The sequence below is a fragment of the Ostrinia furnacalis genome, unplaced genomic scaffold, assembly GCF_004193835.3.
Source record: "Ostrinia furnacalis isolate ACB-3 unplaced genomic scaffold, ASM419383v2 OfSCF2422, whole genome shotgun sequence".
In the NCBI taxonomy this organism is placed as follows: domain Eukaryota; kingdom Metazoa; phylum Arthropoda; class Insecta; order Lepidoptera; family Crambidae; genus Ostrinia; species Ostrinia furnacalis.
Genome location: NW_021132661.1, coordinates 424,215 through 451,341, shown reverse-complemented (window position 1 = coordinate 451,341; position 27,127 = coordinate 424,215). Strand labels below are relative to the sequence as shown.

Here is a 27,127-nt window from a genome sequence, read left to right as displayed (position 1 = left end):
TCCGTCAAGGATCACAAGACCGCCGGCTTTTTCAATTGATTTCTCAATTTGCTTTGCTGTATGACGCATTGGCCGTATACAAGTTAAGTTTTACCACTCAATTATATGATTTGAAGTGGTCAGTCAGTGAGAAGGTTGCATTCTTATTATACTTAAAGTATTGAAATTAAAATTATACATAACATAACAGAATGCCCCAGTTGTGTGTTTGTTACGTTATGTATAATTTTGGCTCTAGTTGATTTTTTTATAGGACCAATATCTTATTTCACTTTATCTAAGTTGGAAGACATACTTTTGTTCGTTCCTTTTGTTTGCGATGGCTAAGGTCCGCATACGACATAGTTTAATTATTATTTTGTCTGATATTGCGAATCTTGCTTAATACTTGCGTGGTCTCCCACATAACCTATGGGCCAATCAGATTTAGAGTCGGTAATTTGGAAGTTGGGAAAAAGCAATAAAAGAACACGAAAATAGATCGGGAAACTTTGTTCCTTTGAATACAGAAAATATTATGTCACATTATACAACTTTCCCCTTCAGTATACTTTAGAAAAGAAACTTCATGGTATTGTTTTCGATTTATTTGGTTTCCTACCAAAAAGCGGTGATATTACGGCATTTCATAACTAAACCTTTCGATTGAAGGTATTATCATTAAGATATTTTTTTACATCCTAAGGAGTGCGTTCACCACCACAATCTCAACCACAATAGTCCACCGGTCTACGTGAATCAAACAAGTGACTCTTGAAAACCGAAATCGCCTAAAAATAAGTTTGCAATTATGCGGTTCAAAAGCTCATGAAAATATTTTCAAATCAATTACTGATTATAGCTGATATAGTCTAAGATCCGGCCGCAACATCAGAGCGCTAATCAAGGTTTTGCTGAAAATCAATTTTATTTATGATTAGAAAAATATACCTAAAAATTAGGTTATAGGCCGGGTCTCATTCTATTATTTCAGTATCAATCACTCAGTCAGTCTTACTTACTACATAATATGTAATAGCTGTGGAACTCCCTTTTCTCTATTATTATTTTAATACTAGCTTTCCGCCCGCGGCTTCGCCCGCGTGGAATTTTGTCTGTCACAGAAAAACTTTATCGCGCGCGTCCCTGTTTCAAAAACCGGGATAAAAACTATCCTATGTTCTTTCCCGGGACTCAAACTATCTCTATGCCAAATTTCATCAAAATCGGTTGCGAGGTTTAAGCGGGAAAGCGTAACAGACAGACAGACAGACAGAGTTACTTTCGCATTTATAATATTAGTTGGGATTAGTTGGGATTTGTAACTTCTGTATTTTATAAACTCCTTTTTTTTGTCTGTTACTCTTTTCCGATAGTTTTTCAAACATATTTTACTCTTCAAGATGTAATAAGGTGGTATTATTTATTGACATTTGTAACGCGGCAACGCTATTTCATAACGTTTGTAACGNATTGTTTGTTTACACATACAATCTCACTATTTTGTTGCAATTTCTTACAAAACTTTGCGCGCAAAAACCAAATCTAGTATGAAAATCATCAAACTTCTAATGCTCGTAACTCAGTTCAGACTGAGTTTAGAGGTATACATGTCATAGTAAGTTTGATTTATTACACTATTTTGTAATCAAAAAACAAAGTTTGGTCGATGGCCGCGCGAAAAAAAAAAGACGCCAATTTCCGGCATTGTCTTTTTTACCTCAAAGTTAGGAGCGGCAATACACGGACCGCTTGAAGCAGTCAGGGTCGACAGCTTCAAGCTGTTGACTGCACAGTGAACTGCAGAGTTCTATGGACGCACATACACGAACCGCTCGAGCAGTTGCAACTGATTCGGGCGGTCGACAGCTTGAAGCTGTAGACCCTGACTGCTTCAAGCGGTCCGTGTATTGCCGGCCTTAAACAAACAAGAACTTCCCAGGGAAACTTTAATACGAACGAATTCCACCCCAGATAACCTTCACCGAAGTGCAATAAATACCACCTCTTATATCCCCAACCGAGGTGATAATCAGTCCCTACATTTAACTAATTCCACCCTAGATAAGGCTACCTAAATAAACTTCGACAAACGTTACTTTGACATTACGTTACTCCGACACTACTGAATATCGACACGACTTTACTTCGACACTACACTACTCAGACAAAGGCGTAATCAATCCCACTCACCACTCCGTTGGGGTCGACGAGCAGCAGATGTTTGTGCACGCCGCGGCGCGCGCCCGTCAGCACGAATTGCCCGGCGCATCCCGTGCTCTCGCGGACTAGGAACTCGCCGTCCTCGACCACCAGCTACAAAATGAACGTATTTATTTTTATTTTATTGTTAGGAAAACAAACAGCATTCTATAACACACATAAGAGTTACCAATTAAACTTCACATTTGCCAAAAGAGTTATTATAATAGTCTCATCCAGGTTGAGGAACTGGATTTAGACAAGAAAGTAAGAGAGTGTAAGTTGAATCACCAGTCAATTGATTAAATTACGATTTTTGGTCGCATTGTAAAAGAAAAAAGTAGTTTAATTGAGTTGACAAAATAGTGACGTCACTTGCTTGTAGTGCCATACAAAATCTATGGGAGAGTTTCGTTTTGACAGTTTTAAAAAGTACGTCAATTGACTGTGGTGTCAACATGTCTATTGACATACTTTTTTAAGGGCTTTCCCAAATAGAACGTGTACCTATCGCCGTGTTATAGAGTTAGAGTTTTGGGTACTGTTAGCGCCGGCGTTATATGACATGAAGCTATCCACATTCGACCGACACAATCGGCGATATAGCGCGGTCAGGCTAACGTTCTAGCGCGCGCAATGTACACGTTCTATTTGGCAAAACTGGCTGTATTTAATAATACCTTTTCGGCTATGCATTTGTACATAGGTTCATGGAATAGTCTACGTCTACGTCATAGTGTAAGGTTAAANCAGGTTCTGCAAGAGGGGTTTAGGAAGAGTATACCGGGTGGAATAATTGCACAAGCTACCAGTTTAGGATGGATAATTTCGGGTACGGTAACTGATTTAAGGAAGCAGTCGAATAGCATGGTAGTGATGCATTCACTGATTGAGGGTAATGAGACTTTGAAGAGAGTTTGGAAATTGAAGAATGCGCAAAAGAAAAGGAATGAAAGGTGGATGAATGAGGAAGAAATGAAATGTGAAGAGTTGTATAGGAACACGGTAAAAAGACAGGAAGATAGGGACAGCACACGAGTACGGGTTATGTGCGACAGTTCATGTAAAGGAAAGGATGGGATAACAATAAATGATATGATGATGAAAGATTCAGTATTTCTAGATGATCGTATGACAGATTGTGACAAATTAGAAGAAGCGGTAGAAATTTACAAGGGAATGAATGAAATACTAATGAAAGGAGGATTTGTATCAAGAAAATGTAGAAGTAGAAAAAAGATGAAGTTTTAAATGAAATAGCGATGGGACAGGGACGGACTTACCTGGGATCGGGAACAAGATGATTTTGATAATCGGTGAATCTCTCGGAGCTAAGGGAATCTGTAACAAAAAGGAAAATATTATCACAGGCAAGACTGTTCGATTATTTAGGTTAACGGGTTTAGATTGGTACGAACAAGTTCTTGCTGATGTAAATAAAGAATGGGTTACTTACAGTAGCGGGCTGGGTACTAATGCAGTTCTTTTGGAGACACTAAAATTGATCTCACTGCACAGGTTTTATCGCGACTTTCCGTAGTTTAGTTTGGCGGAACGAGCTTGGTTTACAACTTTGGTTTTTATATTTTGTAAGTACATTTTTTTTAAATTTAAGATCTCGTTGGGTAGACAAAAGATATTACAAAGTTTGTGGAGCAATCTGGTTAGTACGTTGGTTAATAGGTAAACGTCTATAGTTAACGGAATCACGAGGGTTATCACTCTTAGAGCAAAAAATGTATTTTTTTGAGGGATCGGTTTCCAAGTTGTGAACTTTGGAAACGGAAAAATAATTGTATTCATGTAGATATAATATGTTTTTAAAGGAAAGTCGTATTGTAATTGTTTATGGTAAAGTTTATGTTTTTCACAAGTAGGTATGGGAATTATTTTGGTTTTTAAGGTTTTTAATTTGATTTTTCGGTAAGGATACGGATGTAATACTGGGTTAAAATGTTCATGGGTTGTATAGTTATTCTAGTTTAAGGTGTTACATCTAAGCAAAACNTTCTTAAAGGTTTTAAACCTTTGTTTGTCACCTGTCATCCGCTTTGCAATGGAGGGAAGTCGAACCTTAATTTCGAACTCCTCCTATTTTCTTCTGATTAATTTCGTTGCGGGTCCAATGACAGTTTAACTTTCCCCCGGGACAAACTTGACCTTCATTGGTTGGGTTTTTGTGGCGGTCAAGCTGTAGATCCTGGCTACACAGGAGTTGCAGTGGTGGGAACGAGAGGTGGGAATAGTCCCGTCCTTGTCCCTATGATACAGTTCTGCTGACTGCTACTGCCGGGGGACAGGGTGGTATGTGGGACTCCCGGCGCCCTAAAAAGGGAAAAGGACGCGGTATACCCACTAAAACCTCCGCGGCGTTCCGTCGTAGGCCGAGTGGGGGTGTCGTGAATATTCGGCTGTAGCCTTAGACTTCCGAGACACCACGCTACAGCGACAGCTCGCCTACACGGCGGACCCTACACGCCCCCCTTGAGGGGGTCCGACGGAAATGCCCAAAACGCCAAGTCGTTCCCGTCAGACGAAGGTGACAAGGGTGCCCCCGCACCCCCGGCCTGCTGGCAGCCACCTGGGGGCAGAGTAGAACGGTCGTACAACCGCCTTCTCTACCCCCTTCTCCGCCTGCGGAGCGATGAGACGAGAGGATCGTTCTCCCGCTCGCGCTCCACTGCCTCCTTCTGAAGAATGACCTCTTCGCAAATGGAGGCGATCGCCTTCCAGCATCCTTCACTTCCCAGCATGGCAATGACCAGGCTCGGAAGCGAAAGATCCCGGCCCACGACCACAGTGAGGACACGGCGCTGCTCTTCCCAGCCTGTGCAGACCGCGAGGGTGTGCTGCACCGTGTCACCCGCCGCGCCGCATTTGTGGCACACGGGGATTCCTCTCGCCCGATTATATGCAGGTACGAACCGAAGCCATGCCCGGTCAGCACCTGCGCCAGACGGAACCTGAGGGACCCGTGCGGTCGTTCCAACCATTGGTCCAGAACAGGACCAATAGCGTCCAGAGTCCGGCGGCTAAACTGCGCGCGAGTCATGTCTTCGTGACGGCGCGGCACCGCTCCGGGGCCGGGCGCCTTCTACGCGCCTTTTGGTCTGCCATCCAGTGATAGATGACAGACAAGACCCCAGCTTCTAGCTCCCAAGGAGGAGTACCAGCGAGGACGCACGCCGCAGAGTGCCCTACCGTGCGGTAGGTCCTTGCGACCCTCTGCGCTATGGCCCGCTGGGGTCTGCGCAGAAGGGCAGCATTCTCCCTCTTGTTGAGTGCGTCCACCCAGACTGGGGCACCATACAGCGCCATGCTCCTCAGAACGCAGGCATAAAGTCGACGGCTCCTCGTTTGTGGCCCTCCCAAATTCGGGAGGAGCCAACTCAGTGCGCCGGCTGCCTTGAGGAGGCGTGGCGCTAGCTAGCCCGTTTAAGTGCGGGCTAAAATGCCACCTCCCGTAAATCGTGAGGCCCAGATATCTCATCTGGCCTTTGACGTCAACCCTAACGTCCTCAACGCGTCGGGAGGGGCGCGCTGGCGAGGCCCCGGAAAGAAGAGGGTCTCAGTCTACTCCAGCGCGACTTTCAGGCCGAAGAGTCGTATTCTGCGAGCAACTAATATGCCGCCCGCTAACGCCAGCCATGCCGCGGCCCCAAATGTCTTCCCCGGGCAGTGACCAGAGTGTCATCCGCATAGCATAATATGACACTAATGCCCGCGAGAAGGACGCCCCGGAGGAGCCAGTTGAAGCCTAGGTTCCACAAGAGGGGACCGAGCACCGAACCCTGCGGAACCCTGCTGGCTACACCGCGCCGTTTGAGCTGGCCGTCTCTGTTAACAAACAGGACTTCGCGGTCCCGTAAGTAATCGGCCAGCAGCGCTCGAAGGTACTGAGGCACTCTGTGATGTTGAAGTGCCTAGAGTATAGTGGAATGAGGGATGGTATTGAAAGCGTTGGCTATATCGAATGATACAGCCAACACACCCTCAGCCCTCTCCCTAGCCTCCGCAGTGAGTCTTTTTAGCCTCTGAAGGGCGTCGACCGTCGACCTGTTATGTAAACCAAAGCAGTAATGCCAACGTCACGAAAATGAATTTTATTAGGTTCCACAATATCGAAATATGACGATTGAATGTGTAAACCAAAATAAGGCGAAGTTTTGAGGTGGTTTGAGTTTTGTTGCATAAAAATAATCTTTAACATTTTTTTTTCTTTTTTTTATCGGGAGTGCTGGGCCCCTGGTCATAGTGGGCCCCTGGCCATAGTGGGCCCCTAGGCACTGGCCTAAAGTGCCTTATGGATAATACGGCACTGGCCGCAACATCAGAGCGCTAATCAAGTTTTTGCTAAAACCAATTTTATTATGATTAGAAAAATCTACTATAGGTTGACTATCGAAATATGGCTGCTAAATAAATATACCTAAAAATTAGGTTTTTATCAAAAAGCCAAAAAAATTAGGGTTTAGGCTGGGTCTCATTCTATTATTTCAGTATCAATCAGTCAGTCAGTCTTACTTACTACATAATAATGTAATAGCTGTGGAACTCCTTTTTCTCTATTATTATTTTAATATTTGTAACTTCTGTATTTTATAAACTCCTTTTATTGTCTGTTACTTTTTTTCCCGATAGTTTTTCAAACATATTTTACTCTTCAAGATGTAATAAGGTGGTGGCTTATTTATTGACATTTCTTTATTTCCATATTCCTTTTTTTTTCTTTCACATCTAGGTATCTTCTTTCTTTGAGGATCTTGTTTGTTGAGTAGTAGGGTTCCCAGTTAATATATTTTTTATTTCACTTCCCAAATGATATTGTATTTTGTCTTGTGTATGTATGTCAGCATGGTTGATGATGACGTTAAACATTGTATTTTATTTTTGTTATTCTGAAAAAATACCTACTGAACGAATTTGGATTTCCTATTCCGAAACCTATGTTTATTGAACATAATAATAATTAATGAATTTCACGCGAAATGATCAGCCACAGTCGGCGTCCACTTTTTTTTCATTATTATTTTTATTTGATCAGTTTGCTTAATTTATGTTTTTTTTTGTAATAAAATGATTTTTTGTTAGTTATCTTAATTACGATTAATTAATTATTAAATTTCATAAAACTTAATTTAACATTCAATATAATCGTTATTATTACTAAAAACTTGTCATTTATTTTGTAGACAATAGTCATGTGTAATTACCTAGTGTCACAAGTTTAAAAATAAAATCCGCGTTATGTAAATAGGTACAAATAGGAATGTTAACGAGCTTTCCGTGTTTCGTCATCGTCGCACACCGGACGGATCGTCTCTTGGTATGGGAGGTACCTTACCTCAGTTAAATAATTTTGGTCGGAGTTGGGCCGAAAGCGTTCGTTTCGTGGGTCGTCGTGTCGACATTCGTGATTCACCGGACGTAGGACGAGCGGGGGGCGGGGCGCGGTAGGGCCGCAGGGCACGCGGGGGGCGCGGGACGGTGCACGCTGCAGCGCGAGGTCGTCGCTCGCTCGCGCCGCGCTCAGCCAGTCGGGAGCGGGATGCGGTGACGTAAACTGCATCGGCGCGAGCCGCGAACGTAGTGTAGGACGGGATCTGTCGTGTGTCGTGCGGAGTGTTTGCTCTGGACCAACCTGTGAATTTTGAGTGCTTGTGCTGTTTTCTGTAACGACGTCCCCGCTCTTCACTACGTGGGCCGCTCGACGGGCGGCCAGTTTTACCCTCGGAGCTGAGGATCCCCGAAATGGTGAGTGCGGTCGAAGCTCCCGATCGCGGTTTGTTTACGTCGGCCCTCGTGCCGCCTCTCTCTATCAACCTGCCGCCCGTATCCCTGCATCGCGTTCGCACGCGACTCTTTCTATTGTGTTTTGTTTCCGAAATGCAGACACCTATGTCGACGACTCCGGACTCCGTGGCTGGTCCCGTCGAGAGGTTGCGTTTTTATTTGTGCATGCATGTTTTTTGCAGTGTTTTCGCAGGTAGTCGGCGATCGCGGCCCGTCCCATTCACCGCGCGAATTCAAAAGGAAGTTATTATGACATGGTCGACATGGGGGTAGTGTGGGCGAGGGCGGACGGTGCGTGTGCGGCTGCTAGTACCTACTAATGAGCTCGTCGCCGCATAAAATGTAGGTCGGTGGAGTGTGGTCGCGGCCGCGGCGCACGCGATGCCCCTCGCCTCTCCCTTCGCTAGCCATGGCTAGCGCATTTCATGCACCGCTAATGTCTGTTGCATAGACTCGTTGTTAAATCAACCACGTACCTACTTACCTTGCGAGTACCTACTAACATAACGGTACAATCTTAATACTTGCCTAGCCTGTAGTAGTTGCCTATATCTACAAGTTTTTAAACCGGATTTCATCTAAACCTTAACATTCGGCTAATTAGATTAGACCTTCTCGAGTCCCTTTGTAATCTAATTATGAAGATCGTTATGTTGGTGCACACTGCACAATACAATCGGTGACAATATCGAGACAAGAAATTAGAAAGTCGGCAAACTTTTTAAAAATGATCGACAGCCGACATCATTTTGGCCCTTTGCTTTGAGTAGAAAGTAAGTAACGCTAAAACGCGTAGCTTGTTGAACTCACGTAGAGCTTAGACCGTAGACGTGCTCGACTTATTCGGTGTGGACCGGACCTACCTATCTATGAACGTAAATTTCACGTGATGAGTAACTTGGCGTGGTTAGTCACTCACTACTATCGTGTTACATATGAGCGAGTACAGGAAAATTAATGCGTCACGGAATACCCGTAGCGATAGAGGTTTCGCGCACTTTTCCGTATTTTAAAACCCAACGTCAACATGACATCTTCAATGTAGGTATATTATGTTGAATAAAATTAACTTTAAAAAAAAATAAAACCGANAGTTGAATAAAATATCGGTGTCACGTCCTTCATTCAACAATACCGATAAGATTGGGTTTACCAGAAAACGAACATTATTCGGTAGTTGGCCTTCGAATTACGCGACACGTGTAGGCATGTCTGCTTCTTTGTGATGGAGTTTATCACCGTTATCAGTCGATCAGGCCTGGCTATCACGACGAGGTTGGCATCAGGTGGACCGGTCCGCGCATTATCTACGCAACAGCAAGCCACCTCGGTAACGGTATTCTCTCTGGAACCCTCCAGTGGCTAGACTTGCCTGGCCTGTTTCGCAAACTTGTTCGTTAGTATGCTCGCCTAGTCCTTTCTTGGCTTTCCGAGCCGGAAATTGTGTTTCCAACGCATCGTGCAGAATCTGAATTCAAAATAGCTCGCTTCATGTTCGTATTAGCATATTCCCTCAATTTGCGTAGTTGTTTTTCCAAAAATGTGACATTGTCGCAGGAAAACAAAATTAATTCATAATAAATTTTGCCTGACTTCGTCCCAATATTTGTCATTCATTTATTCTATTTATGCGTCGATTGCTCCAGGATGCCAGATGTTTTATAGTTACGTATTGCCAAAATGTAGTAATAATGTAGCATCGTTTCTCGGTAACTCCTTGTTATTCAAGGTGTAACTCGAAAGCTTTGAAGAATAATTAATTGACTGGTTTCTACCGAGGTTGGTGTTCTTTGCGTATGTTTTCTGGAATTATAACAATTCGATACTAATCTAATATGTAATCCTTTGTTTACTACAACATTGGATTGGATCATGCAATAAGCTTTCAGTCGCTCACCCAGTGTGTTCTACGTTGTTGCCATGTCTTTACACAAGAGAAATGTACGTACACGATAATTTACTTTGGTAATATTATATAGTAACAATTTCTGTTACAAAGAACACGTAGGTATCTATTCTGCAGCTTAACAAGTTAGCAGCTGCTTGTAATGAAAGGACTTTTAGTGCCTAGATAATTTACGTCGTTGAATATCGATTGCAATGTTGTAATGAATAATGTGTAATTGTTAGAGCAGCTTGCTCGTGGCGCGTGGCAGGCAGGTGTCCGCCGGCTGCCACCACACCTGTCTCGCCATCAGCTGCTCCTTGAGCTAGCTTCCTTTGTCTCTAAGGATATCGTCTAAATATACGCCATTACACACCCGCTATCAATGTGAAGGAAGTCTAAAAACACCTTGGCCGGTTGCCATTTATGGATGCACTTGTGTTCATTATTACCTATACTTTTTCAAAACGCAATGTGTTGCCTGCTTCTATCGCTCTAAAAGGAACATCACTTCTAATGTAAAGACCACGATAATGGGATATCATTAAGTTTAAGTTAAATTTTTATGGGTTCATTAAAAACTTGAACGTGGCTGAATTCGAAACGTAACGCACGTGTAAGTTCATGTGAACATCAGTATTGTCGAAATGAAAATTTGAATAATACAAGTGTGCATGATTGGTTCTATTGGTTATCGTGTGTAATTGTATTGCCTTGCAGTGCGTGCAGCAACATTCACAAGCCGCATATCACTTGATATCGCTGTGCGCTTTATTTACTACGTGTTTCGTAGTAAATAAACAGCGCGTAGAAAGCGATAAAATTTCCCGACGTGTCCGCTCGTAGCTGCGATAATTGCATTCGGTAGTTAATTTCACCATCCGGCAAACTTTTCCGGCACCGGGACCGTCTCCCTGCTCTCATTTTGTTCAGTTTTCTCTTAATAGAGCAGTGTCTTCTACTAAACATCCTCCGTTAAACCGCAAAGTTCCAAGTTTTGCGATTGAGAGTTTATGACGACCGGTTATTTATATGGCATTATGCACCTTGGATGGCGTGTGCTGTCTTTTTATATTTAGACCTTACTTGTAGCGCAAGGAAAAGTATGCAATTATCTAGTTACCTTAGCAGATGCTACTAAATGGCAGGTTGACTTTTAAGAATAACATTTATGTATTTACCACCTTTATAAACATATTTTTTTGCGATATTATCTAGTCTTATGTCACAGAAATGTGACGGTTTCACATTGCTACGCAGCTGGTAATTCTGTCACCTTAACTTACCGTCTTACTAACAGTAAAAAGATGCATATTGACATTATAGTTAGCAGCCTCAATTGATGTATTTATAATAACTACCTTTATGACTTTAGTAAATAAGTTAGTACTTATAGGTGATCTATGATTGTATGGTATAGTATGTTACGTCACAATAGGTTCGAGATTATTACAAGCGAGTCTGGCTGCGCGGCCAACGCTACATAGCAACAACAGAATAGCGGAGCATAATAGTATAACCGGAATCCGGCATTGCTTCACCTACCTAGCTCTATTATGCGAAGTTATAGCGACGGCTAGCGGTACTTGCGTTTAATCTCGTCGATGTAAATTAGCCTACGACAGGACGGTCGAGTGGCGTAGACGCGTAGTGCGCAGCGGAGGACGCGGTCCACGACCCTACCCGAAGAGTGCATCTAAGCAGGGCCACAAAATATAACAGAAGGTAAACTCCATACTAAGCGCGCTCGAGCCACGCACACATAGACACCGCTCACGTACGCGTTATCAAGACTGTTTCGGACGAATGCGAGGCGCGACTGCGTTCGCTTGAGTGACGCTGCTCACGCGTTTATGAAATTATTATTTTTGTGCGAAAATGAGTGAACAACAAAAAAGGGGTATTATAACATTTGTTAAGTAGATGGTTGCTTGCACACAACATTAAAAACTAAATTTTCGTTTTTTAAACTACTAATTGATTCCGGGTAGGTATTTATTTGTATTTCAATAGTTCGTTTAACGCTGACAAATTGAAATCCAACTCAATTATTAGGAATATCGAAGTGTTTTAAAGAGGTTTTAGGAATTATTGGATAATAGTGTCAACCACCCAACTACATACCTACTATACTACGTCATACTACTTCCTTCTCGTGTATTTGTTTGCAAACTATTACTATAATAATAACGTACTAAACATAACTACGTAATTATACGTGGATAATGTGGATATCTGTTATTATTGTCTTTCTTCCATAGTATTAAAAGTTTCATTTTTCTATCATAACGAAATAAACGCAACACATGACAAGGCAACCCTAGCGCGACGGCCGAGCGTGCAGCGAGAGAGGTATGCAAAGCGAGGTACATACATGAGTTTACCTTCTGTTATATTTTGTGGCAGGGCCCGGGCGCGGGCGGGGCCGCCCCCGCCTCGTCACGTACGCACGGGCGAGCCCTCACGCACGGGCCCTGCGCACCGCGCCGAGCCCGAGCCGCTCCGGCAGCCTGTATCGAGTTCCCGGAGAAGGGCGTATGCATTATTAGCTCTCTCCTCTCCCCTGACCCTCCCCGTGCCTCTCCTCACCCTCTGTCCCGTTTTCCCATCGAATTGATCTTGCACCCCGTCGGGGGCGAACTTTTTGAATTCGCCGCCAGCAGAATCCCGTGACGTAATATTTCCTTTTTGTAATAACTGGGTCACGGCTTTGAGCGCTAAGAGCAGGGCGAGTGGTGACGGTGCGCGGTCGTCGACACTAACGGATCGCTATTTATACCTGCCGCGTAGTGCACCGGAACTCGCTCGGTGCACTCGCTCGCTGCATCCGCGCTACACGCCTCCACCCTGTCAATGACCTCCTCCCCGTTTAGGAGACACTTCCACGAAACGTTTTCCAAACCTAACAATAATATTGCTCTTACAAATTCAAATGTTCGAGCCTATCTAACTCCCCGAGTCGTAGGGCATCGTTGCGAAAGGTTCTGTGGCAAGCGGGTGCCCTTCGGCTTTTGTTTGTGTTACGTAAGTAAACCGCCCACATCTGTAGGATAGCCACCCACGTAGGGCATGAACTGTGTCAAGCAGCATGCCCTAGTTTTTACACTAACTAGAGTTTTTGTTTACACGTGCAAAGAAAGATGCAGCTGCAGTTTTTGTTTGCATAATCTTTCTACCGCAGCGCACTTTAGTTAGGTCCTATTGTGTATTGTGATGTGTACACGTACTAAGCTATCTGGTATAAAAATGAATATCTATCTATTTACACTACTGTATCTATTTACATTTGGATGTCCTCTCGAGCTCAAAAGCTTAACCACAGCTTAACACGGATTCGTATCTTAAAGTTAAATTATTAAACGCACCACCAACCGTTGACTCACCAAATATTCGCAATAAGCGCTCTGTTTTTGCGGAAAGGCTTCTTCTGAGCTAGCTCTCTTACTTTTCCGCGTTTGCATTCCTTAGGTTAATAAAAACGTGTTATTCGGGTCATAGTTTAAATATCAGGATTTCTTGGGGTATGTACTAATAAACATACAGCAAATTCAATTACATATTTATCGATATCTACGCTCCGATCTCACGCCTGAGGTGCGCGGCGCTGTCCGGTAGCAATGTCCGCGTCAGAAATTCCGCGAAAAAATCGCACGTCACGAGTCGCGGCCGCGGCGCGTCACCAGGGGCGGGCGACGTCACGCTCCAAGGCCGGTGCTCCTCACTCAGCAGCGAGCCTATTACGGCATATTGTGCCACTTTCCCATCACAACCCATGCAAGCTCGCTGGTCTCCTTAATGCCTTTTACCAGCTGTTGTATCTATCGCTAGCGAAATGGAATCCAACTTTCTTGAAAAATGTATAGCCTGATGTGCTGTCGACTGTACCTACTTGTTTCTAACTTCTAAAACTCCATTGTCTATTTTCCAGTGAATAAATTTCAATTGTTAGTAAACGATGTTAGAATTTATTAGTAAACCAAAATGGCGCGAGTTTTGATTTATCTAAAAGATAACCAATAACATACTTACATAACCGAGTTATTATTTATCTTTAATTGACACGTGCGTCACAGTAACATGTTTAGTGATTAGTGATAATGGTAGGTAGGAGGCGTTATTTAGCAAGTAGATCGCTGTTGACGCACAATGGCGAACATGGATCACAAGACAACCATAAACGTGATTATTGTATACCTTGATTTTTTAGAATCCAGCAGAGATGTAAACAAACACTTTCATACACAATTACACCATAATCACTTACGTGTTCATAATATCATACACATTATTTAACAAGCCCATGAAACCAACTTTATTTTCACGTTTATACAAGTTTGAAATCAATCTTTGAAACAAATTATTTTAGCAAAATACGTGGACGATGATAATTTGTGAGACTTGTCAAACTGACTTGACGTTTAAAATCANAATTTGATTATTGATGAATAATAAAATAAATCTACTAGCTCGATTGATGGTTTTATTTAATTTATTTAAATCAGGTTACCTATAATAATATTTTTTCGTTAATTTATGGAAATATCAAATTAGCCCGTAATCCTGAATCCTGATACATAAAGTGAGCCTATTAATTTAACACAGGTACGACTGTACTCAGTGTTGCACTATCAAATGCAATTGACGCGCCTCTATGCCAGGGTTTTTATGTTCCTGGTCAGGCTATACCTCCCTAACGGAATAGAGCAACAAAGGACTGAGCGAGCGAGATGTCACTAGTAGCAACACTGTCAAACAGAACTTTTTGCAACTATTTGAAGTTTAATAACTTTACGGATATCATTGATTGTTTTACTGTCCACAGTGTGTTTTTTTATTACATCTGTGCATACAGTTTGTTTCCTGTTCTCGAAAATTTCATAATCAGTTCACATTCAATGTTGCGACTTTGTTGCATATTTTTATGATTTTGACGATCACTCGGCGATGATACGCAAGTACTACAATAATTTCACTTCGCGATTAACGAGAGGTTTTGTCGCATCACTAGTTCACAGACTAAAAATATTTTTATGTCAGTTGGCCATGTTTGATGACATTTCTGCTGATTTCTAAAAAATTAGACTGTAATTTTTAAGGTTCTAATATTAATTCTTACCTACTTTAACATTCTTATTACTGATTCCTCTTTATAATATTAGTGTAGATATCGTTCATTTATACTTGTAAGAGGAAACGATTACCTAATTTTCAACCGACTTCAAAAAAGGAGGAGGTTCTCAATTCGACCCGTATGTTTTTTTTTTTTTTTTCTGTTTGTTACGCGATAACTCCGCCAATTATGAACCGATTTGAACAAATCTTTTTTCGGCGTATAGGTAATACCCAGCGTTGCCAGTTTTTTTTTCCCCAAGTCGGGACTTTAGTACTTTTTGAGTGAAAATAGCGGGATTCTTCCGTCAGAAGCGGGACATAGTAAAAAAACGTATGTAATCAAAGGTTTTTCAAATATTTATCTTTTTATTTGACTTAAAATTACGTTTACGTGACAATGGATAGCAAAACTAGCCATAGAAAATGTATTTTAACAAAAAAATAATATTTTAAATCAGATTTACTCTATCGTTAAATCAGTGTTTAGAATAAAAAAAGAAAAAAAAAAACAAAAATCGAAATAAAAAAATCATTCTTTAGAATAATATGGCGTTTCAAACAATAGTCTGGTGAAGTGAGTGTCTCTCTCCGAAAAGCGGGACAGGGGACGTCCCGCCAAAATCGGGACGTCTGGCAACGCTAATAATTAGTATTACTAATACCTCAAGGGTGGTCCCATTTAAATTTAATAATAAAAAAAACAACCCCCAAGGGTGGAAAATTGGGGATGAACTTTTTTATACGCAATATCTCCGCCGATTATAAATCAATTTGAACTATTATTTTTTTGTTGAATAGGTATTATCAAAAGGGTGGTTTCATGCGAATTTGAAGAAAATATTTCACCCCCAAGGGTGGAAAATTGGGGATGAACTTTTTTATACGCAATATCTCCGCCGATTATGAACCAATTTCTTTTGGTCTCAGTGTACCTACTGCCTACCTTCAGTGGTAACATCAAGGTAATAATAAGTTAACTAAAAAGCAAGAAATAAGTAAAATTTTATATAAAAAAATAAAACCGACTCCAAAAAACCTACACTAAAACGTAGAAAAATAACTACTAATTACCTACTTATTTATTAGGACGAATTATTAATATTTATGTAGGTATACCATGATTGATACTTTTGGAGTCGGTGCAGGCAAACTTTACATGTTTCATAATCTTGGCACCGACTCCAGAAGTATCAATCATGGTATTTCTACATAAATATGAATAATTCGTCCTAATAAATAAGTAGGTAATTAGTAGTTATTTTTCTACGTTTTAGTGTAGGTTTTTTGGAGTCGGTTTTATTTTTTTAGCACTATAATTCGATTGGCGATTTCGGTTTCGTGAAACAAACGTTGTGGGTGATCGAAGGCGCACTTCCGTTGATTACGATAATAATAAACATAATAGTAATAAATAATTCATTAATGAGTTGGGTACGTTAATAATATCGCACAGACGATGAACTCGTTACCGTTAATTAACAGGCGCCTGTTATTAGCGTACAAGAAATCTTCTCACGGATGTCGAATCGCGGCATAGTAACGATCATGCTGTCAGTTTGTACGCACAATGGGCATTAGAAAGCGGCCGGTGACCGCAAAAAGGGAGCAGTGGAAAGGGCCCGAAGCTTGCGAGATGCTGTTACGTCACTATTGAGCGATTACTCCCGCGCCCCCCTCGGCCCTCAGCCCTGCAGAGTACAACTTCGACGCATGATGGGATGCGTGTGAAGTAACTTGCGCGTATGTGCGCATAGAGCTCCATTGTCTGGCGTACAATCCATGCCGTCGCACAGTGTTGCCACGGCCGGACAAAAACCAAATTTTGGAAACTGAGCGTAAACGAAAATTGATTAACTATTATTCAAACTGAATATGTGTGTCGTGAAAATGCAAAATATTGAGGATAGATTGCTAACAGAAATGAAAATATGACTGGTCAAAGTAGGACGTCCGATAACAAGGTTTCCTTGGAACAAAAATGTAGCTTTATTCATTTAGGCACTGTTTTGTCAATTGACAATATTTACACGATTAAAAATATGGGTTCTAGAGTTCAAGGTACTGTCTTTTAGAAAATGTATTAGTGTTTATATAACTTAAGCCTATTTATTTAATAAAAAATAACAAAATCAGTGATTGAAAACTACCTTAAAAATTATACTCACATGGCTGAAAGTACGTACTTTCCATTACTTTCCGTAACGAAATATTGATAGAAATTATCCTCAGATATTAAATTTTCATGTTGTAAAAACAAATTTTGCTACGACATACTACCCGCGCAGTTTTTAGCGATTCTCGAAACTAAGAATTTTTCCGAGGCGCTGTTTGAGAATTGGATCAAGTTCCTGTAAACAAGCGGTCAATTACACATGGTAACATACTTAACGTCATTACAAAGGTGCACCAAGAAATACATTTGGATGATATAAGCCTATCGAGCTATGGAAAGCCACAAACCCTAATCATTAAGCTGAAGTTAGATGATATTTTGCATTCATTTTTGTTCCAAGTTTGTGCTAAAATATGTACCAATTTCAAAACTAAAAAATGTATTTTTATATTATATATAGTTATATTCTATACAAATCTGACAACAGGTAGTAATTTCAAATCGAAAATAATTTTGTCCGTTACCTATTATGAACCGGCAACACTGTGCGTCGACTGTTCAATGAAACTAAAAAACGTTCACAAAGGGTTCAACCCTTCTAAACACTAATGTTAGGGATGGGGCAGAGTTTTTAATTTCGCTGCATGTAAATAAGTATAGAACTTGTCAGGACACTTGTGAGGCGGAATCGTATGGGGTAGTTATCAAGGGCACTCGCTCGCTTGTAATGTAATAATAGTGCAAATGTTCCATTCTTTAAGCGAAGGGGGAGCTTTTTGCGCAGTTAGCGTGTTTCGGTTTGTTTACATTATTTTAGCATAGCCATGACCTAATTATTTTAAGAGTACGACTTTCACCTTCAATGGTATCATCAAGTTCTTGAATTTCTCTGATAAAATATTATCATTTAAATATTTTATCAAATCTGTCCATTAAACTGGATAAACAATGCTTAGGCCTTTGCAAGTACAAAGTGCAAATAAGTCGGATGGGCAGTGCAGTGTGCCCAAGGCGAACCTGTTCAGTAATGGAGTCGCATAAACTCGCTGTGTGCGCGAGCGCATCGTTTTTGTTGGCGTCGTGTTGTGCATGCAGCGCGAGTGCAGCGCAGTGCAGCTGACAGCCGCTCACTTCCGCATAGCATGCCTTGCTCTTGTTTATACCACATGTTAAACTAACAACTTGCAGCATTTGTTTGTAGTAAAGAAGAAGAAAGAAGNTAAAGAAATAAATAAAAAATAATGATTTTTATTTACAAAGAAGTTGCACCATCTTACTTTAACTTTAACAAATGTCAAAAATCTGTCAAACTCCATACAAAAAACGGTTATTGTTGTAGTTTCGGTTAAAGTAAGTTGGTCGAAGTTGGTGCAACTCAGCTTTAGTCTCATTGAATAAATAACTGACGTAGGCACTACTTTCTCGGGGGTGACGAACTTTTTACCTTTGTTTGATGACTTTGCCGAGCCAAGGGCGAGACGTCCTCTAGACAAAGTTTATCTACTTACATATTGTGTATTTATGTACATATCTAATTTACCACAGAAATTTGAAGTGTTATTTTTTAACATTCATAGCACGTAGACAAGTGCATAATGCAGAGGTTGATAAGAAAACAACGACACGTCACGAAGGTCAGGTATAGGTAGGATACTTAAGGTTAAAATAATATCGTCATAGCGAACACTGCGTAACATGCAACGTTTTATGAATAACGAACATACCTAGCTATTTCTTAGAAATGCAGTTTCCCAGGGCACTTCATCAATAAATAATTCTTTTTACACTTCACGAAGTACAGAGAGAATTTTCTCTTAGTTATTTTGTGGTGCAGTTCTTCAACAGGTTAAATAATACATTCGTTATTATAAACCGGAAAGAGCATTAATAAAACTTATTGCAAATAATAATGAACGAACTTTTCATAATACACGATAAACTATTTGATTTATCGGTTCAATGTAATATGTTTTCAAGACGATTACGTTTCTTAACAATATTAATTGGTTCTCTTGTCTTACGCAGGGAAGAAAAATCTCGAGTAACAACATGCAACCGTGTTACCGATCAAAGGCAAACTAATGAGGCGTTTTTTTTGCACAAAAGATATTGCAGCCAGCGAGCATTATGCGGTCCCTCAGTGTTCGTCAGCACACCAACACGATTATCGAGCCTACACGCTACCTACTAAAACTTTTTATACTAATTTTCGCATGATGTCATGATGTCTCATCAACGCACTAATGAAGATTGTTATCGATATGATTACTATCGTTTCCAACCATAGTCTTTGTCCAGGTTGCCACAGGCATTGCAATTATTGTTGCGAGCGCGTAGCTTTCAAATAATTAACTAAATTAGTGAAATTGCTCCTGAGCCGAATCCCAAAGAAAATTTAAATAACAACAACCAAGATAATGTAAATAATGTTGTAGTTAACTGTTGGTTGGTTGCATTGTGTTGTTGTATTTTGTGTGCATTTCATTCCAATCTCAAATAGCTCTGCGAACTGAAATACTTGGCATAAATTAGTATTATCGTTTGTGAGATCATTCGCGTGTAGGTTACTCTATAAGTGGTATCGAATGGGCCGAAAGTGGGTCAACTAGCATGACGCCAGCGCGCGATAAATGAGCCCTCGTACATTATCAATTTTGTAAAACACGAGGCTACTTTACTTTTGTTGTACCGATTGTTTGAACTCCTCGGAAGATATTGCAGCGTTTATAGAACATTTTCTTTGTTATGTGGACGAACTCCTATTCTAGTTTCATTATTCCAGGCACGGATGTGGGAACTCCTTTGAGCTTTAGAATACATGGTCACGGTGCATCTGACTGTAAAGGGTTCTATGGTGCATTGAAGGTTATTAGTTTAGGAAAGCGCAATGCAGTCTATGCTTCTAATTTTATGGATAGAAATGTTTAATATCTATCTAAACTTAAAGGCAGCTGTGGGTTGACCTTCGATATTGCAGCTGCTATTTGCTATGCGAATTGCGCTTTCTACATTAATTACGAATTTAGAGTAAAAATCAAATAAACTTTATGAATAAGGGGCTAGGTTGTCCTTATCGATTTCTGCATTACTATTTTGAACTGTGTTTCTTTGGTTCTGTAACTATTTAGATTTCACGTCACGTTTCATCATAATTCCTGACGTGTTTTTGAATGTTCCTATTGTCTTGCTCGTTATGAAGAATGTTTTGTTTTGTCTGATTTTGGATCTGTTCCAAGTCATGAAGCGTGTCTTCTTAATTACTTTCATAATTGCCGATATCGTACGGAAACGATATTAATTATAGTGAAGTAGTTTGGGAATCAATAGCGAGCGTTAGCAGCACCTTGTTATGTGGTGCGTGCGACTGCAGTTAGTTGCATTATGTTGCCATGAAACCAAGGTCGTGATGCAATACGGTCAGGTGAATTGCAGGTTTATGTTGAATGCACCGCTTGATTGCATCACGCCGTCACGAGCACACGACTAGCTGTCTAATATGTAGGTACTTATCAAGTACAAATGCCCGTTGAGTCATAAAATTGTATACAAGAATGTTGGTATTTATTACTGCTTGCTTATAGGTACCCGGTTCACAACTGTTCATTATGAATCGGGCTAGCTGAGAATTTTGAAGTAGTTACCACTCGATTGAGGAACGTCTAATCCCATGCCACGATATGTAAATGAATTATTAACGTGTATTTCATTCCCCTTGGCCGGCTGTTGGCTCCGTGGGAACGACTTCGTTCATTAGGTGTGCCGGCAGCGAATCACGTGCCGCGGACGCACCTAGCGACTCGCTTCAGTTATGTAAAGTGAGTGCGATGCCGATGCTATGACGACCGACGAATGAACTCTATTTATAGCGGGCGATCCGTCCTTGAGCCGAGTGCAGAACTAGGTCAGGCCGAGCTGCCTCATGCCTGCTCCCCTCCGTCGCCGCGTACACCGCCACGCCGCTCGACGCCACTCTGATGCCCACATTCCACGAAAACACTTCCTCGTCTAATCCTGGCTTCTTGAGTCGCGCTCTACTCGTTTTATTGCCGCATCCGTCATCAGACCAAACTATTTTACTTTGTTTTCCTCTAATCGTTTTGAGTCAGTTTAAAAAAACAAACAAACCAAATGCCAGTATTGCTTTCTTCTGAGACGCTTGCCTTGGTGATAAGCCTTTGTTGTATTGGACAATATTTGGTAATATGTCATCTACAAAGTTTATGTGCCATACGTAACGAGACGTTGGAATACTCTTTCATGTTGACCTGAATTGTATTCATTGCAATGTATATTCATGTACAAAATTCGATTTCGCGAATAGTTTAAATTCCTTGGTTGGTTAGCGATAAACCAGATGTTCATTTATTCAACGCTTTTCAAATCAATTATTTTTCGCTATGGATTTAAATAGCTATAAGCAAACGGGGTTTTAATTGTATAAATATTAGGGGTTCGTAGATGTTTGCCGGTACGTAAATTTGGTCCCTTATTTTCCTGTGTACCCTTGGCTGTTCCCTTGATGGTACAGTGGAAAATAAATTTTAACCGCTGTACCCTTGGCCGTAAAACCCAACCAACTTAAATTGTACACGTGACCAGGAGGACTAGCTTTTCTTGAATTTGGCCAAAAAACAAAAACAAATGAACATCGATAAAAACAAATGAAGTAACATGGATGTAGATAAAAGTAAAACCTAATTATAATTAATTAAGTACATAGAATAAAGACAATATTACGCCATTTTCCTGTACCACTTCTGAAATGTCAAAATTGTAGTACTATCAACCGTCATGTAATAAAACAATACCGCCATTCCTCTCAATAAAACAAGGTATATCATCGTCAGTGCAATTAGCTTCCATGATAAATTTCACAACAAAATTGTGCTAATAAATAAATAATGTAATTATTTTCTACTTTTTAGTGCAGGTTTTTTTGAGTCGGTTTTAATTTTTTTGGTAAAATTAATTTAATTCAGGTTTTTTAGTTGATTAGTCCTTGTTATTCTCACTGAAGATGGACAGTACCTATGTTTAATGAGATTGAGACTATAGTTTTCCATTTTAAGTGTAAATAATCTTCCCTACAAATACAGGCTACCTACTTTAAATATGGGCAACTAAAAAGTATCATCTAACTCCTAACTTACGAAGTTTGACCTTTCATCATCAGCTCACCTAAAAAACCTGAAGTAATACAACTGTATGTACATACGTACCTAAAATATTTAAATAATTATTCTCCAACTCCTAATCGTTAAGGAGTTTTACCTTCCATCATCACCTCATCAACATTAGATGATGACTACCAGATGCATATACTTGAATATTTCCCTAGGATCCCATTATCAGATCCTGACTGGGTGACAGTGGGACCACCTCAGAAGTGTACCCTATCGAACAAAAAAAAGAATTTTTAAAATCGGTCCACAATTAACGGAGTAATCGGTGAACATAAATAGAAAAAAAATGTGTACCCTTCTTTGAAGTCGGTTAAAAATGGCGTAATATTGTCTTTATTCCATGTACTTAATTAATTATAATTAGGTTTTACTTTTATCTACATCCATGTTACTTCATTTGTTTTTATCGATGTTCATTTGTTTTTGTCTTTTGGCCAAATTCAAGAAAAGCTAGTCCTCCTGGTCACGTGTACAATTTAAGTTGGTTGGGTTTTACGGCCAAGGGTACAGCGGTTAAAATTTATTTTCCACTGTACCATCAAGGGAACAGCCAAGGGTACACAGGAAAATAAGGGAATTTGGTTACCTGAGCCAACTGATAATGCGCCTTGGGTCGGCGAGCGGATATAATCGATCGGGGTTCTGGGTACATTATACATATTTATTTTCTCTTATGTGTATACGTTTCGGTTCGTCGTAAACATACACAAGTGAGAATGAATTCTAAGATAATCCTCGCGGCCTTCGATGCTTGCGCGGTTTTAATATCATGTTGCTTGTATTAACTGACTACGTGGCAATAAAAACATTGTTAAACATATTTTAAANCAATGTCCTTTCGTGTAGGTTTAACTCAATGTAAATGTTTACTCGTGCTGCTTTTACACGAGTCTTCTTCACATTTAAAAAGGTGTTTCATACATATTAATAAGTTTTGTTTTCATTGTTCGCTGTTTCTTATGCTTATGTAAGCTCATGCGTTTTGTGTAAGTCATTGATATCATCGTAGCGTAGTGTATTTTAGTGTACAATGTGTGACCGTGTTGTTACAATCGATGATGCCATTATGTTATCAGAATGAATGTCCGAGCGTTATCAGCGCGTGGGCGGGTGTGGACGGCGAATCTAATCACCCCGCCTATCAGACCAAAGCACTCTACGCCGCAGTTCACCGTGCGATCCACGACGCCTTTGGCAGCCACTTTGATAACATGACGACTTGCCAACATTCAATAAACAACTTCCTGCATATTCAATGAACAAAATAGGAAATTCTGGATAAGGCGACTTCTGTTACTCCCTCGGTTGAGCATTGACAATAAAAATGTAATAACTGGCCACTCGGAGCAAATCGTAATGGGGAAGTCATATGGCATAATAAGGGTAGACCGTACACTGAATGTAGCGCTTCGATTCCGATCATACTTTTGAATATTGCGTGTCAGCTGGCAATCATAGCTCCGTGGAACAATGAATGTGAATAAAAAGCAATGTTGAGTGAGGATATTATGTATGTCGAGCAATGCCTCGGGCGACGTTGTGGGTGAAAGCTCTCTTCGGCTCGCCGCAGACGGTGCGTGTGTGCGTGTAATCATTTAATTTTAGTCGTCGCTACTATCGAGGTGAGCATCGGACACCACCTGTCTCGCTCCTTTGTTTCGGTTTGCAAATGTCAGAGGAGGTCATCTAAATAAAGGTGGTAGGCGTCCGATTCGGACCGCGATCGCGATCACTGTCTAGACGTTACTTGCGTTGCATCGTCCGATCGATTGCACGAACGAACCTCAGACGGTCATCGACCCCGCGGGCGCATCGGTGACGTTACGCTTCGGTGATGCGCTCCTCAATAACCTTACCGGTATTATGGACGCTTCGATTCGTCTTTTGTGTAACTTACGCACCTTGACGTCTTCGCCGCATTCTTCGGAATTCTGATAGAATGAAATATCAAGCTTCGACATTGTGCCTATAAGATAGAATTAAAAGAAATTCGTCATAGGCTCGACCCATTTTATAAAAATTCCTACCTGAATCGTCTTCATCTTTTTTTTCTCAACAATTTGGACGGATTTATATGTACAAATCCACAACAAAATCTGAAGATGTTTTTATACGATTAAATTCACTAAGCGTAATGCAATATGTTCAAAACTACAAAGCTTCTCAACAAAGGCAGACCGGTTTAGATTTTCGGACGGGATAGGTGGAGTGAATTCAAAAACCTTTCGTTTCTGCATTGTTCAATTCTATAGGGATACGTTTAAAGAAATAGAGTTTTTACTACCGCTTCTTTATTTTATTGCGCTCTGTTTGTATTCGCTCCAACTTTTTTCAAAAGTAATTTACCCTGGAAATGCAATTAAGCGGGGACAATTTCAAAGACGACCTTGCAAGCGATACGAATGCAACCTTCATTCTGACATTGTTCTAGACATCACTAGAATATGAGGCATTCGTCGAATCGTTTTATTGGTTTCATTGTGTCAGAACAATGGGGCGGGTGTAACGTGGGTTTGTTTGGTGTTAGGGCGACGAAGGCGTTGCAAATGGCTCTGTACGTGTCGCCGGGTTTCTCTCGGGCGGCAGACGCGCACCTGCGGCTGGCGCTGATGTTCAAGGCGCGCCGGCACTGGGCGGCGGCGGCGGCGCACTTCCGGCGCGCTCGCCTCGCGCCGCACCAGGACGCCACCTTCACGCGGCTGGAGCTCAGCTTCCACGCCGCTCATCTCCTCGAGGCGAAGGGGCTCCGCAAGCTGGCCAGGGACGCCTACGAGCGCCTGCTCAAGGAGCCGCAACTGTCCTCGGCGCTGAAGGCCGACGTCTGCAGGCAATTAGGTAACTATGAATTTCTTTTGTTTAGCAATAGCAGCACTAAGTTCTCGAGAAGTTTAACTTCCCTGTCTCACTGCTCCAAGCACTAAATTAGGAATGGCAAATGCCAGTAGTAGTGTGGCCCGCGATTAATAATACAGGCACGCCAATAAAATTTACCAATTTATTTGAGTAAATAATCGACGATAGCGTCATGGTATAATTTACTGAATTTATTTCCAAAACAAATGTCACGTTAACAAATAAGGTCGCTATCCCTACATTAGAATATTTTCTGTATAGACTGAATAAAACAACAACCTACATCATGACGTCAATTCATTCACTTCACATCATGTAAATGTAAATCAATTCATCCGGTATCGTAGTTGTGGACTGTTGAAGCTTATAAAAAGCTTTTAATTACATACATAAATACAGATAAATTACTAGATGTTTCTATTGCATAGTTGAACAGAAACTAGATTTTCTCGATCTTGCATTTGTAATGTCATTTCGCAATGAAGTCTATCGGAAATGAGAGAGCCGAGGCCAGTAATAGCGTACGGCTATGCAGAGAGTATTGTAGAATTAGTTGTATAAATAAATTCACTCTATTCGGTTGCTATACCGGTTTTGGCTTAACCCATACTGGAGACATAAAATGTAAATGTCTCTTGGACTTACGTAATGCATTCTGGAATTACATTTAAATTGAAATGTAATTAAGATTTAGCTTCAATAATGAAGAAATTTACATTCAGTTCCATATCCATAAAACATAAAGGACCTATATCAGAACATTGCACCTGCCTGTAAATATATGCACCACGAAAGCCATACATTGTGCTCCAATTGACAAGGACCCGTGTCATTGATGTCAAGGTTTTTGTGCACAAGCTGCTTCCAGACGGGAACCTTGAAGAATAATATTATGCTAAATCGTGTCCTTAAAACATTTGGAGCTTCCTGCCAACCAATAGAATTGGGAAGATATTTGTTTGCGTGTTACACGCTCTCTACTCTAACATTGCATCAAACATTATTCAACAAGTTTACTGTATTTATTTTAGCAATTTATGTTTAGACAGACAGTTTAGTTTGGCCAGTATGCAGTAGATACTTGCAAATTTCTTATGACAGACGTAGGTGTACTTACATATGTATTTCCAAATATCAAACCAACGAGATTCCTTTAAAAAAACTTTATGAAAATAGTACCCTTATGTAGCTAAGGTACAAACACATCAAACTCTAACGCCCCTCTGCATCGAGGGTTAAAAATGTAAATGAATGTGTGTATCATGTAAACCATCTGATCAGGGTGGCTGTACCACCGCTGCGCGTCCCTTGGCGAGCCTGCCGCCCGCGCGCGCGCCGCCATATGGTGCCTTCAGCGCGCGGTCAACGCGGAGCCCGACTCGGGCGCAGGCCTGTACCTCCTCGGCCGCTGCTTCGCCGCGCAGGGCAAGGTGCACGACGCGTTCATAGTCTACAGAAACTCCGTGGAGAAATCTGAGGGGAACGCCGACACCTGGTGCTCGATAGGGTGAGAATTTCAATAATAATACTCATGCGCAGCCAACTCTCAAGGTGGCACGTTGTACAACATTGTATGTATGATTACTTAGATGTTTTATTATAATCACCTTGTTGTTTTGATCACTCGTAATGCATTTTATGCAAAAGTGTGTTTGTAAATGTGAAAAAAGCACGGTGCACAAGTGCACTGTAATGTTTTTGCATAAAAAACAAAGAGTAATGAGTGATTTACATTTTTTAATAATTCATTAATTAAAATGCAAGCGCGCGACGACATGAAAACTGCATAATATGTATCTACGTTTCAATTAAGTTATATTGTAACAATGTTATAAATTAAAGAATGGTGTAAATTATCCATTATCTTATCATCAATATCTGCAACATGGGTGTCATTACCAGCAGTCACCGCATTGTTATCCACTCTCCTCTCAGAGTCAATGTAAAAAAACAGCTGTAGATTAAAATTTCAACAATTTTATCGTCCTCATTTATTGACGCCTCGCT

General features: G+C 40.8%; 1 protein-coding gene across 3 annotated transcripts in view; it reads left to right on the top strand.

Moving 5' to 3' along the window:
- The window catches only part of Utx (Utx histone demethylase), a 37,980-nt gene that overhangs the window by 2,767 nt on the left and 8,086 nt on the right, over nucleotides 1-27,127 (top strand). For 2 of the 3 annotated variants that reach the window (XM_028308525.1, XM_028308523.1), the window contains exons 5-6: nucleotides 24,795-25,102; nucleotides 26,402-26,627. In XM_028308525.1, coding sequence (XP_028164326.1) covers nucleotides 24,795-25,102; nucleotides 26,402-26,627 — 534 coding nt within the window. Of the gene's footprint in view, nucleotides 1-7,639; nucleotides 7,936-24,794; nucleotides 25,103-26,401; nucleotides 26,628-27,127 lie in introns of those variants that run through there. The other variant, XM_028308526.1, reaches the window with a different exon arrangement.